This window comes from Drosophila miranda, chromosome 4, assembly GCF_003369915.1.
Source record: "Drosophila miranda strain MSH22 chromosome 4, D.miranda_PacBio2.1, whole genome shotgun sequence".
NCBI classification, from domain to species: Eukaryota; Metazoa; Arthropoda; class Insecta; order Diptera; family Drosophilidae; genus Drosophila; species Drosophila miranda.
In genome coordinates this window covers 7,745,516-7,760,392 of record NC_046677.1, presented here as the reverse complement: position 1 = coordinate 7,760,392, position 14,877 = coordinate 7,745,516, and the positions used below count along the sequence as shown (strand labels likewise).

The 14,877-nt window shown below is 43.8% G+C and overlaps 2 protein-coding genes across 6 annotated transcripts in view; one reads left to right on the top strand and one right to left on the bottom strand.

Annotated features, from left to right (window-relative positions):
• The window catches only part of LOC108163577 (potassium voltage-gated channel protein Shaw), a 46,506-nt gene extending 35,636 nt beyond the window's left edge, over positions 1-10,870 (top strand). For 2 of the 5 annotated variants that reach the window (XM_033393166.1, XM_033393165.1), the window contains exons 6-12: positions 49-561; positions 628-924; positions 991-1,200; positions 1,269-1,503; positions 3,387-3,740; positions 6,772-6,876; positions 7,491-10,870. In XM_033393166.1, coding sequence (XP_033249057.1) covers positions 49-561; positions 628-924; positions 991-1,200; positions 1,269-1,503; positions 3,387-3,740; positions 6,772-6,876; positions 7,491-8,107 — 2,331 coding nt within the window. In that variant the 3' untranslated portion in view covers positions 8,108-10,870. Of the gene's footprint in view, positions 1-48; positions 562-627; positions 925-990; positions 1,201-1,268; positions 1,504-1,860; positions 2,390-3,386; positions 3,741-6,771; positions 6,877-7,490 lie in introns of those variants that run through there. The other 3 variants (XM_017298947.2, XM_033393167.1, XM_033393168.1) reach the window with 3 other exon arrangements.
• A 2,887-nt stretch (positions 10,871-13,757) lies between these two features.
• Positions 13,758-14,647, bottom strand: LOC108161497. Its single transcript, XM_017295772.2, has one exon. The coding sequence runs from the start codon at positions 14,569-14,571 to the stop codon at positions 13,927-13,929; it is 645 nt and encodes a 214-aa protein (XP_017151261.1). The 5' UTR covers positions 14,572-14,647; the 3' UTR covers positions 13,758-13,926.
• Positions 14,648-14,877: the final 230 nt, after the last annotated feature.

Sequence of the window (14,877 nt, the reverse complement as noted above, 5' to 3'; positions counted from 1 at the left end):
TCCCTTATCCTTTATACTAATAATATACTAATCCTTGCGCTTCTTTAGATCGTTGCTGGCATGTCGGTTTTCTTTATATTTGTTTCTGTGATATCATTCTGCCTGAAGACCCATCCCGGCTTCCGTGTGGATCTCCCCGTCACCCACAATGGATACGGAGGACACAGTGGTCCTGGGAGCTCCCATCCGCACGGACATGACCCCCTGGGAGAGCCCCCGCCACAGACAACGCATCAGTATCACCAGCATAGCATCACGCCGCCCAGCGGCAGCATCGGGCCCACCTTTCGTGTCACGAACTACACGAGCTACAGCAGCGGCAACTTCACAGCCGCCCAGGCCACGCCCATAGCCAGCATCAAGGGCAACCAGCGGCAGCGACTGAAACGAGACCTCAATGGGAGTGCCATAAATGAATTTATCGAGGATCAGCTCCTGGGAAACAATGGTCGACGGCAGCATGGATGGGTCGAGACCTACGGCCAGCCCCATGAGGCGTTCTTCTATGTGGAACTGGTGTGCAATGTGTGGTTCTTCATTGAAGTTATCATTCGATTGATTGTGAGTGTTTCTAGGGAGGAAAACTACTCAGTATTCACACTCCACCTCCTTCTTACCTCTCCTTAGGTGTCTCCCAATCTGTGGCAGTTCATCAAATCCCCAGTGAACATCATTGACTTTACGGCCACATTGAGCTTCTACACCGATGTGATGCAGCGCATGGGCGAGTACACGGGTCTCCTGGAGGCCTTCTCCATCGTGCGGATAATGCGATTGTTCAAACTGACGCGCCATTCGCCCGGACTGCGCATCCTCATCCACACGTTCAAGGCCTCGGCCAAGGAGCTCACACTTCTCGTCTTCTTCCTCGTCCTGGGCATCGTGTTCTTTGCGAGTCTCGCCTATTATGCCGAGAAGCTGCAGGTGAGTGGAAGTGACAGGTTTCCTTTGAGTGTAGTCGTATCTGATGATGGTTACTCCTCTCGACAGGACAACCCGGACAACCAGTTCAAGAGCATCCCATTGGGCCTTTGGTGGGCGATTGTGACCATGACAACCGTTGGCTATGGCGATGTGGCGCCCAAAACCTATCCGGGAATGTTTGTGGGTGCCCTATGCGCCCTCGCTGGTGTCCTGACCATCGCCCTACCCGTACCTGTTATCGTTAGCAACTTCTCCATGTTCTATTCACACACACAGGTGAGTGCAGCACTCTAGGATCTCCCTTTGAATTCCTGTTTACTCTCTCCCTCTCTGTTTGTCCACAGGCCCGCTCAAAGCTGCCCAAAAAGCGGCGTCGTGTCCTGCCCGTGGAGCAGCCGCGTCGCAAACGGGAACCAACGGCCCCGCACCGCGGACGGACGAACGCCATTAAACAAACGCCGCACACTGTGCCAGGAATGGTGGGTAGTCCGGCTGGCGGAGGAGGCGGTGGCCATGCTATGGGCCATCCGGCAGCAGCAGTGCCCATGTTCAAAGATGCATTCGGTGGTGCTAAAATTGGTGAGTACGCACGGAATTATACCCTTTTCTGGAGGGAAAGCTATAGGGAGTATTATATCTGTCCGATAGAACTTTTATCTGATTTTATACCATGTTAAAAATTCGATGGCATCCACAAAAATAATGTTGTTATTTGGTAGAATGATGTATCAGGACATTATCTACCTAAAATTCCAGTGATATTAGGATTTTATATAAGATTTACAACTTTAACTCCGAAAAATATATAAGTAATGGATACGTCATAGTCGAAAGACACGACTATATATTCTGTATACTCTTGTATCTTCCTATTCTTCTCTTTGGTAGTTTTATAATTTGTTGTCCTGTGTTTTTCCTTTGCTTTTTGGCCTGCAGATGTTTAGAGGCAGCTTCAGATACAACGCACACAGATACACACGCACACAGGCATACACCCGCTCAAAACATTTAACGCACACAAACACAGATACATACTGCAGTCCCCTTTGCCCTCACCCCAACCACTGCTCTCTCTTGCTCCTGGGGGCCAAACTAATTTCATTCAATTTCTTGTTTAATTATTTTATTATTTATGCACCCTTCAGTGAGCGAGGAGTCATCTGCTATTTAGCATTTACTACCGCCACCTCCCCTCTGGAGAGACTTGCCTGTGACGCCCCCTGGGGTTCTACCATGTGGTAAATTTCCATTTTACTGATTATTCAAAGGCATTCCGGTCAGGGGGCCCAGAATCAGAATCAGAAGCAGAACCATGTCCAAGACCATAGTGAGGGCCAGGTTCAGGGGACACGGACAGAGGCAGCCAGGCAGGCAGCACATGTGATGCGGTGGCGCCTCCGGGCAGCAGTACTTTAGTTGATATATCATTCACTCATCCAAGACACAAGATTTTCCCTCCTGCATCCTGTATCGTGCATCTCCCTGCAGTTGCAGTTGCAGTGGACATTTTGTTCTCAAGAAATTGCTAAATTTACTGAAAGGTTATAAATCTGATGTCCTGCTAGGGTTTATAATCTCTTTGCGTTTGTTTAATGCTCTCATGTTGGCAGAGAACTCTCCGTTCAAGCGGAGCTTGATGCTGAGTCCATTAATGATGGGGGATTTGTGACACAAGATCTAGTGTCGGTTATTTATGGTGTTTATTCAAGAGACGAGATGTCTATTACTATTCGCAGAGGAAAGTTTATGCTTCAGTAATCGAATAAGATTTAAGATGACCAAAAATGCACCATAGGGAAGTGATAGAAAGAGGAGATTGATGAGAATAAAGTGTAAATCAGTGAAGTAGCTAGAAAAGTAAAGAATACCTTGAGAAATCTATTACATTCATATCTAAGAAACTCTCTGGAGTCTAGGCACGCACTAAGAAACATTTTAATTTCCTGTTTGAAAAATGTATCTCCACTTTTCATTTAGGGGCTCTAATAATTTTACAAAAATTATCATCTTGAAGAAATGTTCAACAGTTCTGGGACATAAGAGAGATCTCCCCACTTAATTTTCAATTACTTTTGAATAATTCTTTTCTCAATACCATTTGTTCATTTAGAAAATGATTTGATTTAACGAAAAAGTAATCCTTTCTTTGTGTTCTTTGGGCCTTTTTGTACTGTTGGTATCTTTGGGGCATAATCTAATTTGAAAATTGAAAACTCATACCCTCCATTGATAAGTACTCGTACATTAACGAATTAATTTTGATGTGGCTGCCTTTTGCTGTTTTAAGTCCTTGATTTGTTCTTTGATGTTGGATTATTATTCGCGTGATATCTTATTATATTATATATATATATAATTGTGTGTGTATGTGTGTTCGTACTCGTATATATGTATGTCTATGTATATGTATATCTATGTCCTTTGTGCGTGCTGACCCACCCACCACCACCACCACCTGGCAGGCCCTGTGAATGTGAATGGCGTCAATGTCATTGGCCTGCAACATCCGCATACGCATCCGCATTCGCATCCACATCCGCATAGGCAAACGTTGCCGCCACCGCCGCAGCCAGCGACGACGACGACTATGACGGCAGCGACGACAGCGATGACAACGACCTATCAAGTGCCTCTGCCACACCAGCAACCCCACAACGCCCACAGCCATGCCCATGCCCATGCCCATGGTCATGCCCATGCCGCTGGCTCTGGCTATGCATCGACGATGACGTCACCTACCGCCGCCTCGGCAGCAGCAGTGGCCACAGTTGCCGCCGCCGCTGCTGCAGCCTCTGCGGGTTCCTCGTTCATCAGTTGTAAGTGTAGTCCTGTCTCTTTCTCCCCAGTATCTAACCATCTCCCCCTCCCCCTATCTCTCTGTCTATGTCTTACTCTTCCTCCGTATCTGTATCTGTATCTGCTTTTGTCTCTGTCTCTCTCTGTCGCATGCCGCACGTGTAGATTTGTAGGCGAAAAATAAGAAAATATCCTTTTAATGCCTGCATAAGAACTTTTTATGGGCTTGCAACAATTAGTCGGGCGCATGCCACCCTTCTGGCTTTTTAAAATTTATCGCATGCTATAAATTCTACCCGAGTGCCATAACTTTGTCACTCCACTCCGGCTTTCAGTCAATAAACGAGCAGGAGGAAAAAAAATGAGGGAAAACTTTTTACGTTTATTTGCATATTAAAAGCTTTTCGGGGGAAAACGCAACTCCTTTTTATTTTCGGGCATTTAAATTTAATTGCAATTTTATTATGCTCTCCAGAAAATCCTTTTTATGTCATATTTCAAAATGGACACACCCAAAAGTAGTCGCTCACACACATGGAAATAAAGTTCCATTTATCGTCAAAACAAATTGAAAAAGTTTTTCCATTTGCTGGACCCGTACCCGTCCACTGGAAAAGCACTGGAAAATCATCTAACCCCAGTGGGGAAAAAACCTGTCGAAAAGAAAAAAAACGAAAACGACGAGTACCTACGTACTAAATACGTCGTACTATATACATATAATGTGGAAACCTGGCTGTGTGGAAATTGTTTTGCGGCATGAAGTGCATTTTAATTAAAGAGCCGCAAAAGGCTCAAGGGTGCAAGTCCATGCCCGGACTCGTTTCTTTCAGGAAAACTTCAGGAGAGGAGAGGGATGGCGGGGGAAATGGCTAAGCGGAAGGCAGTTTTGCGGCTCTGAAGGCGATTAATTTCTTGAGCCACTTTCCAGCTTATAAAAACTGCAGAAAAAAACGAAAGAAAATCCTGTCGAAAAGTTGAAAGTTCCTTAGCTGAAAATGTTTAAGTGTTTGACATGGCTTGGGGGGCAGGAAAATGTAATGAGGAATTACGTATAAGAGTAGAGGGACTTATCAGAAAACCAATAGAGCCATGGCGAAATTTTATTCAAAGATTGAAGGTAGCTCTCGTATAATTAACCCGCTTCTAAAAGTGACTTTTATTCAAAATTTCATGCCACTTATAAGCATAGTCTTGTGCCATTTGAAAGTTTTCCTTGCTCTATTTTAGCGCAAAAAAATGCCAAAGAAAAATTCCTAACAAATTTCTAGAAAAATGTAATTATAAAGTGTTTTCTTTGTTGCACGCCTTTCCGTTCCGCTGCTGCGTCGAAAATGCAGAGTGGCGAGGAAACTTTTATAAGCAGCTTAAAAGACACAACTTGTCCCATTTCCGGTGTGCACTTTGGCACGTTTCGTGGCTACACGCTGACGGGTGGCGGGGGCGACGTGCGAGGGGCAAGATGACATTTCGTTGTTAGCCGGAAGTGCAGGTGCCGCTGACATTTGGCGGGAGCTTCGGTTTCCCCCACCTTCTTTGAGTCAAAGTCTGAGCTGCTTTGCATTATGTGAAGGTGTTCGGGCCCCGGGCTTTTCCCACTCATGCATGCAAATGACGGCGTTCACAAAAGTAGCAACTAAATCATTAGCAGGCAGCCAACACAGCAGCCCTGCTGCTACAGTGTTACTTTCAGGGGCTTCTAGTGGTCATTAAGCACACACACACAATCAGGCAGGACGCACAAGGCAGGAGGCGTGAACACAAATTTATGGCCACAGTGAGGCAAAAGTGCACACACCCGTGCCGGAGGCAGCAACAGTCAGGAATTTCAATTAAAGCTGGCAGTGGGTGGTGCAGAAAACTGTTAAGAATCCGCAGGCCAAACCCCAACCCTCATCCTCCCCCATTCCTCCCTTGAGCATTGCTTTCCGCCATTACTATTTATTTTTTTACGCCACCCACCGCTACAGCTCTCTCGCTGGAATACTCCTGGTAGCAGGACTCTCTTCTTGCAGGAGTTCGCGCAAATTAATTTTAATATTTAAAATTATTGCACGCGCTCAAACATCAACTGCAAAAGTAAATAATTTCCCAGCCATCGTCATCGTTGGGCGATGGAAATGGAGACCACTTCAAAGACTGACAAATGTCAAGCAAACTACGAGTGTAGTCAGAAGTTGCTCTCCCATCCCTCGGAAAAGATGATAGATTGTTGCTTGACTTTAGTTTATATTGCGAAAATGTATACTCATTTAAACTAAGCTCTTCAATAAATTAAATACTAAATTCTACAGAGCAGAACTCTCATAACTTTAAGAAAGTTTTTAATTATAGATACTCAAACTTTTTCTAGTATGCATTTTTAATACAAATTGAGTTCTTTAGGTTCTTTACTGCTTAAAATCTCAGTGTAACATAATTATAGGAGTGTGTTGAAGAATATTCCAGCATTTTTATAGACTCCAAGTCCAAGATACACTTATTTCCATTTGTGCCTTCAAAGTTTTCTCTATGCATGGTAAACCGCCTTGATTTTCTTTTTTATACGCTCAAACGATTTCTTTTAATTTTCCTACAAAAATATTGATTGACGTTTTTGAAAATAGATTCTCCTGCCTCCTTCCTCCTTCAATTATCTCAAATAGTAACTTTTCTCATGGACTTTTGAAGGAAATGATAAAATATATGTATATTTATATATCTAAAAATATTAAAAATGATTTCGCAACTTTTCACTTCTTCACTTTTTTGTGTTTTTTTTTTGTGTCCTGCCGCCAACTTTTTAACAAAATACTGTGTAAAAAAAAAGAAACCAAAGGAAGAAAAAATCTTAGCTGCGTGCCTTTTTAAAGTTTTTTAGACTCCGCATTTCCCTCACTTGGGGTTTTTCTCCTTACCGCCCTGATCCATTTGTTCTTTTCCTTCTTTGGTGTGTCTTTTCTTTTTGTTGTTTGGGGGAAAACTTTTGCCTTGACTTGGGCCGGGGCTACATTGTTTTCGCCGGCACTAACGCATTTCCTTGGCCGGACTTTTCCCTTTCCCCTTTTGCAGCGGACTATCTGAGCGTTCCGGCGGTGCAGAGCCTGCAGCCCAGGGCGGCGACGACTGGCCACGACTTTATGCTGCCGCTCCAGCCGAAACTTCTGGGGCCCCTCGGTGAGTTGCCCCTCTTCCCGATCTCATTCCCCTTTTTGGTTGAAAGTTTTGTGGACAGATAGGTCCAGGGGCTACGACAAGTGGCAAGTGTAAAAGGTGAAGCCCACGCAGTTGAACCCACTTGAAACCACACACATAGTTTGAGAGCCATTGTGTAAAGAGGCAGGCACAATGGGGCAGGTCGAGTGTGGTGGCGCTGATCACGGATAAGAGGATGGAAGTTATAGGCCTTTGGAATCGAATAGCGGAATACCTTAAGAAACAAAGACCTTGAACAAAGACATCGTTGTCCGAAAGCTGCCAGGCTGCGAAACACCCTGCTTAGACTTATCACACCCCCTTACAGGGTATCCCTGAATGAAACCCATTTTCAACGTTAGTCCCTTGGGGCAGCAGGAGGCAGGAGAGTGAAAGTGGAGCGTCGTTGCAACCACTTAAGGCCTTCACAGATGCCTGCACATTCTGTGAGAGTGCGAGGGACGCGATAAACCAATCGCTGACATGTCCTCGAATGCACTTCCGTTTCCGTGTCCGTATCCGCGTCGGTCCGTGCATCCTTGAAGTGTTCTTTATTGAAAGCAACTGACACAGAAATTTCTCCTCTCCCTCTACAGAGCGCAAGGATCAGCATCCTCTACAGCTCACTGCCCACAATCTGGTCTCGGACACCCACCAGCTGATGTACACCGGCCACGCCCCTCAGCATGCCCAGAAGACGGGCGCCACCGTGCTGAATGTCCCACCCACGCTGAGCATGACCCACAGCCAGATGCCGCCCGGAATGGCGAGCATGGGCCAGCGCACACCGAACCTCAGCTATCGGGCCTCCCATGCGTCGCAAGGACCCCCCCAGTCGACGACGATCCAACAGCCGATTCCACATCCCCACCAGCCGCTGCCGATGTCCGCCTGCCACGCCTCGACCAACTGCAACATCAAGATCTCGGTGGCCACGGAACCGGGAGGCTGTCTGGAGGATCTGCGAGCGCCCAAGGTCACGCTGCTAGACGATCTCAGCGATGACGTGAACTCCTCCACAGACGACTGCGGCGACTGTTGTCTGGTGGAAGACAGCGACACGTACGAGGCGGCGGCCAATAATGTGCTCTGCGGCAAGCGGAACGGCGATTCGGTGGCGATCGATGGCCTGGCGGATGACGGGGAGGGCAGCGGTGTGGGTGGTGACAGCGGCGATAGCATGGGAGGGATCTACATGGGTCCCACGCATTGATGGCCAGCGATTCAATGGGATTTCCCCCATTAAAACTATGCTCAAAGCTGCTCAATCTATGCTCAACAAGCTGCTGAAAAGAATAGTGAGTGTTGTAACATTTAAGAAAATAAGTATGTGTAATGCCAGTGTTGCCAAACGATGGCTCAAACTGTTCTGTAACTGAAGGATACCTTAAGCTTCTGTGGATCACAAACTTTAGCTAAATATTGTGGAATTTTGTTGGCTTATCAGTTACCGTTCAACTGTAAAAAGTCTGGTTAGTGACTCGCAAAATGTAATTCCACTCAGAACTGACAGATTTCAGTGGAACAGTGCTGTAAAACATTTACAGATGTTAGCCGAATGAGCAGAAGTCAGAGAAGTAGTTAACTTTTAATTCCAAGAAAACACTGCCTCCCCTCCCTTTCATCTATCAAAACATTTCAAAATGTCATCTTAAGAGAACTGCTGTAGTACACCCGTCTCATTTATCAAGAATTTTAATCAATCTTTGCTTTTACAACTCCAGGGATCCCTGGACTTCGTCCAACACAAACATCCGTTACATTTGTATCAGTGTCCTTATAACTGTCATGTTGACAACTGTCATTGACAGGGATAAACATGCATGTTCAGACCTACATATAGATAGATGTGTGCGCTGTGCTGTGCTGCAGCAGAGCACGTCCGAGCAGGGTCGTACGGGTCTGGGTCCGTGGTCCGGCCATTTTGCGATGCCAAGGCAAACAGACGAGCAAAGAGACGATGGGCATCATCATCCCGCATACAAAGCAAACATATCGTCCATATAAATGTGACCGCTTGTGTGCAGCCAAGCGGGAATAGTGTTACCATTCTCCCTCCTATCCACCCACTTCTAAAGCCACTGCACACCGAGGAGTGTTCCTCTGTCCATCTGTGGCTGACACATCAAGGTGTTTATTGGGTAAATCTTTTGGATGAAACTATAAATTCCCACACTTGACTCTCACGCTCCATTTCTTGGATGCTCTCTCCCACTATCAGAGAGCACAGAACAGAGACACAGCACAAAAGTGTCTCTGGGAATGTTTATCTGACACATTGACTGCCATCGTTTCAATGAACCCGCTCCACTCCGCATCGCACCGCACACACAAGTTAAGTAAAAACTATGTCGACAGACACACAAAAGGCCACGACAGCCCAAAAACTAGAATGGCGACGACATGAATGTCCTTGCCACACCGCCCAAAACCACACCACAGCACCACACTCCACACCAAACCCCCTTCAAACGACTTGGTGGATTGTGTGGTTGACCTTGTAAATAGTATTTTGGGGTCGCTGATATCCAGCGCATAGTATGCTAAGTTTTCCTTCATCGACCCATAAATGTTAATTGATTTATTCATGGAAGCTCCAACCGAGAAGAACAGAGAGAACAGGGAGAACACCCTACTGTAAATATTTGACAGTTAAGGACTAACAAGAAGGATAAGCGATAGTAGCGGATGTAGAACACATATTTGACTTTAAATAAGGTTCAATGGTAATTTTTGGTCCAATATTTATAGTTTTTTCCATGTGCTTCTAGAAGAAAAAACCAATGAAGATTCAAGCACAAGAACTTTTGATCCGAATTCTGATGTAAATGAATGTTGAATAAGTTGCCAGAAAAAATGAAAACTAAAACTATTGAAGATAAGTGAATGTGAAATTAAACTATCTAAGAATTTAGTTTATAGATAGTTTATAAATAGATATCATAATCTAACAAAGAAGAAGCTAAAGAAAGAGATTCCATTGTGTCCATGTCCGTTTCTATTTATGGTCTAGATTTCATCCTGTTTGAAGAGTCAAGAGTGAGTTTTTATTTTCGTTACACTTTCCATAGTTTTATATAGATATCATATCGACAGATCCAAAGGCTATCCCTCTTCAGTTCTTGTCTCAATTTAGGTTCTAAAATGTTTGTTAAATGTGCATTAGGTATTCAAAAAGATTTTACTGTTCAAGTTTAAAAGAATCTCTAATGATTTCCTAAAAGAATGAAAACCAAAATATAGCAATTATATAAAAAAAAACATATACAAAAAATTATAGTTAAAAAAAAAAAATATTGAACAGAACAATGATTTATAAACATAAATGAAAAAAAAATACGAAAACGGATCAGAACGAGGAACTGCAGTTAAAAGAAACTGCAGCAAAATGTTCATAAAGTAAATATAGTTTCAATAGGATTAATATTAGTTTAAACAACACCAGTGTGACACTAAACTAATTATATTGAAATTTAATTTGCGTAGCAAATAACTAAGTTTAGTTCAGGAATGATCCATCAGAAAAAGAATCCGGAAAAGCGAAAATAATTCAACAACCTTTGAGAGAAATCACCCACCACGGGCAGGCAACCGGAACCCCCAAAAAATACAAAAAAAAAAACATCATATGACAAAAAGAAAACTATTTCCAAACCAAATAAATACAAAACTGTGTGTACATAGATACAAATTTAATTAAACTCAAACACAATTTAATTAACTAAAAAATGTTGAGTGCAGTGGCAACACAGAACATTTCTAGAACATTTATATAAGTAATCTATGTGGAAAACGGGAGGAAAACAAAAATTGTTTACAAACCAAGCGAATTTTTAAATGTTGAAAATACGAAAAATAAAATATGAAAAATGAAACCAAATTGAGATTCCCAAAAAAAGTAAAAACAAAACTAATGAACAATGTGGTGTGTGAAAAAATTTCCAATTTTAATGAAAATAAAAATATAAATTCTTTGAAAAAGCACTTAATGCCGACTCGACATTATTACGGGAGGACACGCCTCATCATCATCATCATCACCTATGTATTCTCTGATATCTGAGGGAATTTTCCATTCAAACCACGACACGTACCACATTTTATGCTAATCGGTAGTAGGTACAAGAAGGAAATTCAATTTCAGGCCCCCACACAGACACGCCACACACTTTCCGGAACCATGGACAGGATTTTAATTTTAAAGGCAAAAACGGGCCACGCCCACCTACCACTTACCACTTCCCACACACATACACGCACTTTTCATTTGGCCAGGCCATAAACAGAGGATCATCTCGAAGGCCCGCCGCCGCCCTCATAAGGCCATTTAGAGGAGAATTTATGGTTGCCACTTTTGCAGGAAAATGGGCTCCCAAAATATGGAGAAATAGGAGGAAATGGGAAACTGCAAGCGATGGCTTCTAATATAGACACTTAACCACTTACAACCAGGCTAACACACCCGTACCCGTATGGATATGTGCTACTATTGGGATTGCGATCCACGTATTCACAGTTGGCACATCAAAGCGCAAATCCATTAGGCATTAAGATACGGGAGTCAGGTGAAGGCATGGGGATGCTCTGTCCGCTTAGGCGACATGTGTACACCCTTTCAGGAATGGAGAGCATAGGTACTCTGGGGATTCCCAATCATAGTATTATATCGATTATTAATCATAATATTTTTACATATTTGGATTATATTTATTTCTTTCATTTGTTTTAATTATTATCTAATTTTGATTAAATTTTTTATTTTATAGATTTATTTATCATTCAAAAATAACTTCAAATCAATTTTCTAAGCGGGTAAGGAAACTAATGAATTTATAATATTATTAAGAAAAACGAACTATGAATACCCAATATTAGAACCATGCTATGATACTCCCTATAATATTCCCTAAATTTTTTTTATAATCAGTCATGAGCCTATCAAGAGCCAAAGGGTGTGTTTAGTAAAGATTGGGCATACCCAGAATTTACATTCACAATAGATAACCATGGCATGCATGCGAGAGCGGCCTTACCGCATATAAACATACCTTGATTTACACCTTAAGTCTCTCTCCTGCTCTCTCTGAAAAATCGAAGCAAACGACTTTAAGTGAGAGCGAGAGCTGGCAGAGATCGTAAGCAGAAATCACGCCACCTTCGCCAAGCAAAGCGAAGAGTGCTTAAGCACCGTTTGTTTTTCTTTGATTCCTGCTTCCCCAAGACTTTTCGTGTGTGCTTTACTCGAGCCGGGTGTGCGTGTCTAGCACTAGTGTTTCTCCTTCAAAATTATCAGAAAATCCAAACAAACCAGAACAAAAGTGAGTGCAGACCGTCTTCCGTTAGAGTATCCGTGTAAAAACCTTCGTGCGGCATTGAAACGAAAAGCAAATCCGAAAACGCGCTACTACGTGAGGCTGCGGGAAAAGCTTATATCTGCAGTACACAAACCCCATGGGGGTGCTAAAGGAATATCCGAAGAAGCAGCAGCAAAAAGCGATAGAGGTGCAGATGGGGCTCACACAGAGAGAGAGAAAGCAACGCTCATAAGCGGGCGAAAGATTAATGAGCCACACCTGCCTCCAGACAAATTAGATGGCATAATTCAGTGTGACCCGCAACACACACGAAACATATTTCTTCCAGGGGATTCTACTAGATTGTATGGCAGGTAGGTAAGCTCCTTCTTCCTCACAGCAATGGCTATGGCCCTGGCTATATCATAGATCTTACATGTTAAGTGCTGGCAAATTTATGCAAAATAAATTATTGCAAATTTCAAAGCAACGCGAAAAAGTGAAACAGAACACACCCAAAATGGAGAGCTGCCAACTCGTGTTAAAGTAAGGCAGTCAGACAGACACTGACTGTCACTGTTATTTCTGTCCCACTCCCCTCGAATACCCCGTATAAGCTGTTGATTTATGCCCGACTTGATAAAATGTCGCATATCCGGTACCGTCGTTCTTCTTCATTCTCTCCTCCAAAAAAAATACAGGCCCAGGCAAATGAAATACAATTTTTTGTGTGTTCTTTTTCATGCCCTTCCAGAGGATAGGTCTATAAGTTTTAAGGAGATTTTTGTAACATATAGAATAACGTAGATATCTGCAACATTATTATCTTTATATTCTGTTTTAAGTTATCGCAAAAGCCTTTATTTTTTACATACTTCGATCCCTCTTTAAGGGTATACCATCTCCATCATCCTCAGAGTTAGTTTTCCCTCCATTTTGTTTTGCGCCTTTTCCTGGTGCGGCCTCCACCCCCCACTGACAACAGAGGATTGTGTGGAGGAAATATGGTGAATGGGAGTGTGAATGAATGTGAGGATGGAGAGTGGCGATAAAAGCCAGAAGAAGTAATCAAAGTTAGCATATGGCGGCGATTGCTCCTTTGAAATGCATGGCAAACTCCGAATGTGTTCCCTGATTGTCTGCAACTCGTCTGACACGCCCATTTTTATTCATTTCCCAGCTCTCCATCTGTGTGAAAGTGTTTGTTATGGCAGTGAAAGGGGGTGTGACGGGGAACAGGAGAGGCGTATGAGAAATGATTCTTTCGATGAATAATCGGGAGATAACTCTGTCCCTTTTTTTTATTTTTTTGGGAATGAAGGCATTACATGCGTAATGGGAGTACCTCTATTTATTATGTCTAAACATTTTCGCTTTGGGGTCCCCTCTCTTTATATAGATAATTCAACTTTAAACATACTTTTACATGGCTTTTACATGCCTCCCCCTGTCAGCAGACACCTCTGGCATGTGCTCTTTGTTCGAGAGCACTGCCTTGAGTACCTAATCCCTTCCATAGCAGTCGCAGCCTCTTCTCGGATATCGACCTCTGGTGACACACTTTTGGCAACAAGAATAGGAGGCGGGAATGCATCTTCTCAGGCCAAATTTATTGTCACAGTCGTGTAAAAAGGATAGGAACGTGAGAAATGGAGAAAAACGATGAAATTTTCAATGCTAGTCCATAAGAAAACCCAGTCACGACTGGCGAAACGGAAACGTAAATTCCAAACGAAACTCAGTTACATTCATCTTCCTCCGTGCTCTCGTCCTCCGTGCACTCGTCCTCGTCCTTTTCCTGTGGACGGCGGGGCTTTCTTGAACACCGTTTCCGAGTGGCCAATTGACAGGCTTTGACGGCCCGATACCTGGCCGCCTTGCTCATGCGGAGGTAGCTGCTCATCAACGCCCAGCCCTGGCGCAGGTTTCTCCTCAACTTACGGGTGTGCCACTCCAGGTAGAACATGCCATCGGTGGCCTCGAGAATGAACCAGAGAAGCGCTCCACTCGCCGCCGTGGTGATGAGACCCAGGAGCCAGTACTGTATTGCCGAGGGCTCGCACCCGTTGAACCCCAACATGTTGAGGAACCCTTCGGTGATGCCGTAGAGCACGCGCTCCAGTGAACACCAAATGATGATCGCTCCCAGTTCAGCGAAGAAAATCGCCATCACAGTCTCGATTAGCAGTTGCCAGTAGCTGGACATGTGCATGTAGCGCAGCGGATAAATGCTAACGTCCCAGAGAAAGAACAGAATGACCAACAGGAAGATCCAGCTGCCCAGGGTGGGGGCCGGCGAGCAGTGATCCTCGGGCGGGCTGAAGAAAAAGCAGACTCCCAGCAGCTGGAAAAGCCCAGCAATTGTCACCGCGGATGGCTGCATTGAATTTTTCGTATAATTTTGTTTTCCCTATAGAAAATTTGACACAAAATTGAAGTATAGCTATGTCTGGCAATCGGAGAATAATATATGCAGGAAATTCCTATTGAAATCCCTTTAAAATTTAGTGAATTTTCCAATCAACTTTCAAGTGTTGGACTCTTGAACAAGATTGACAGACCCCGAAGTAATTAGCCTGCCTCAATGAACCGCCATAAGAGCAGCAGCAGCAGTAGTAGCAGAAACCTTCAGAGCTCTTCGCTGCTATGCTCTGATTATGCATGGATTGCAATTAATTAGTGCTTGTCA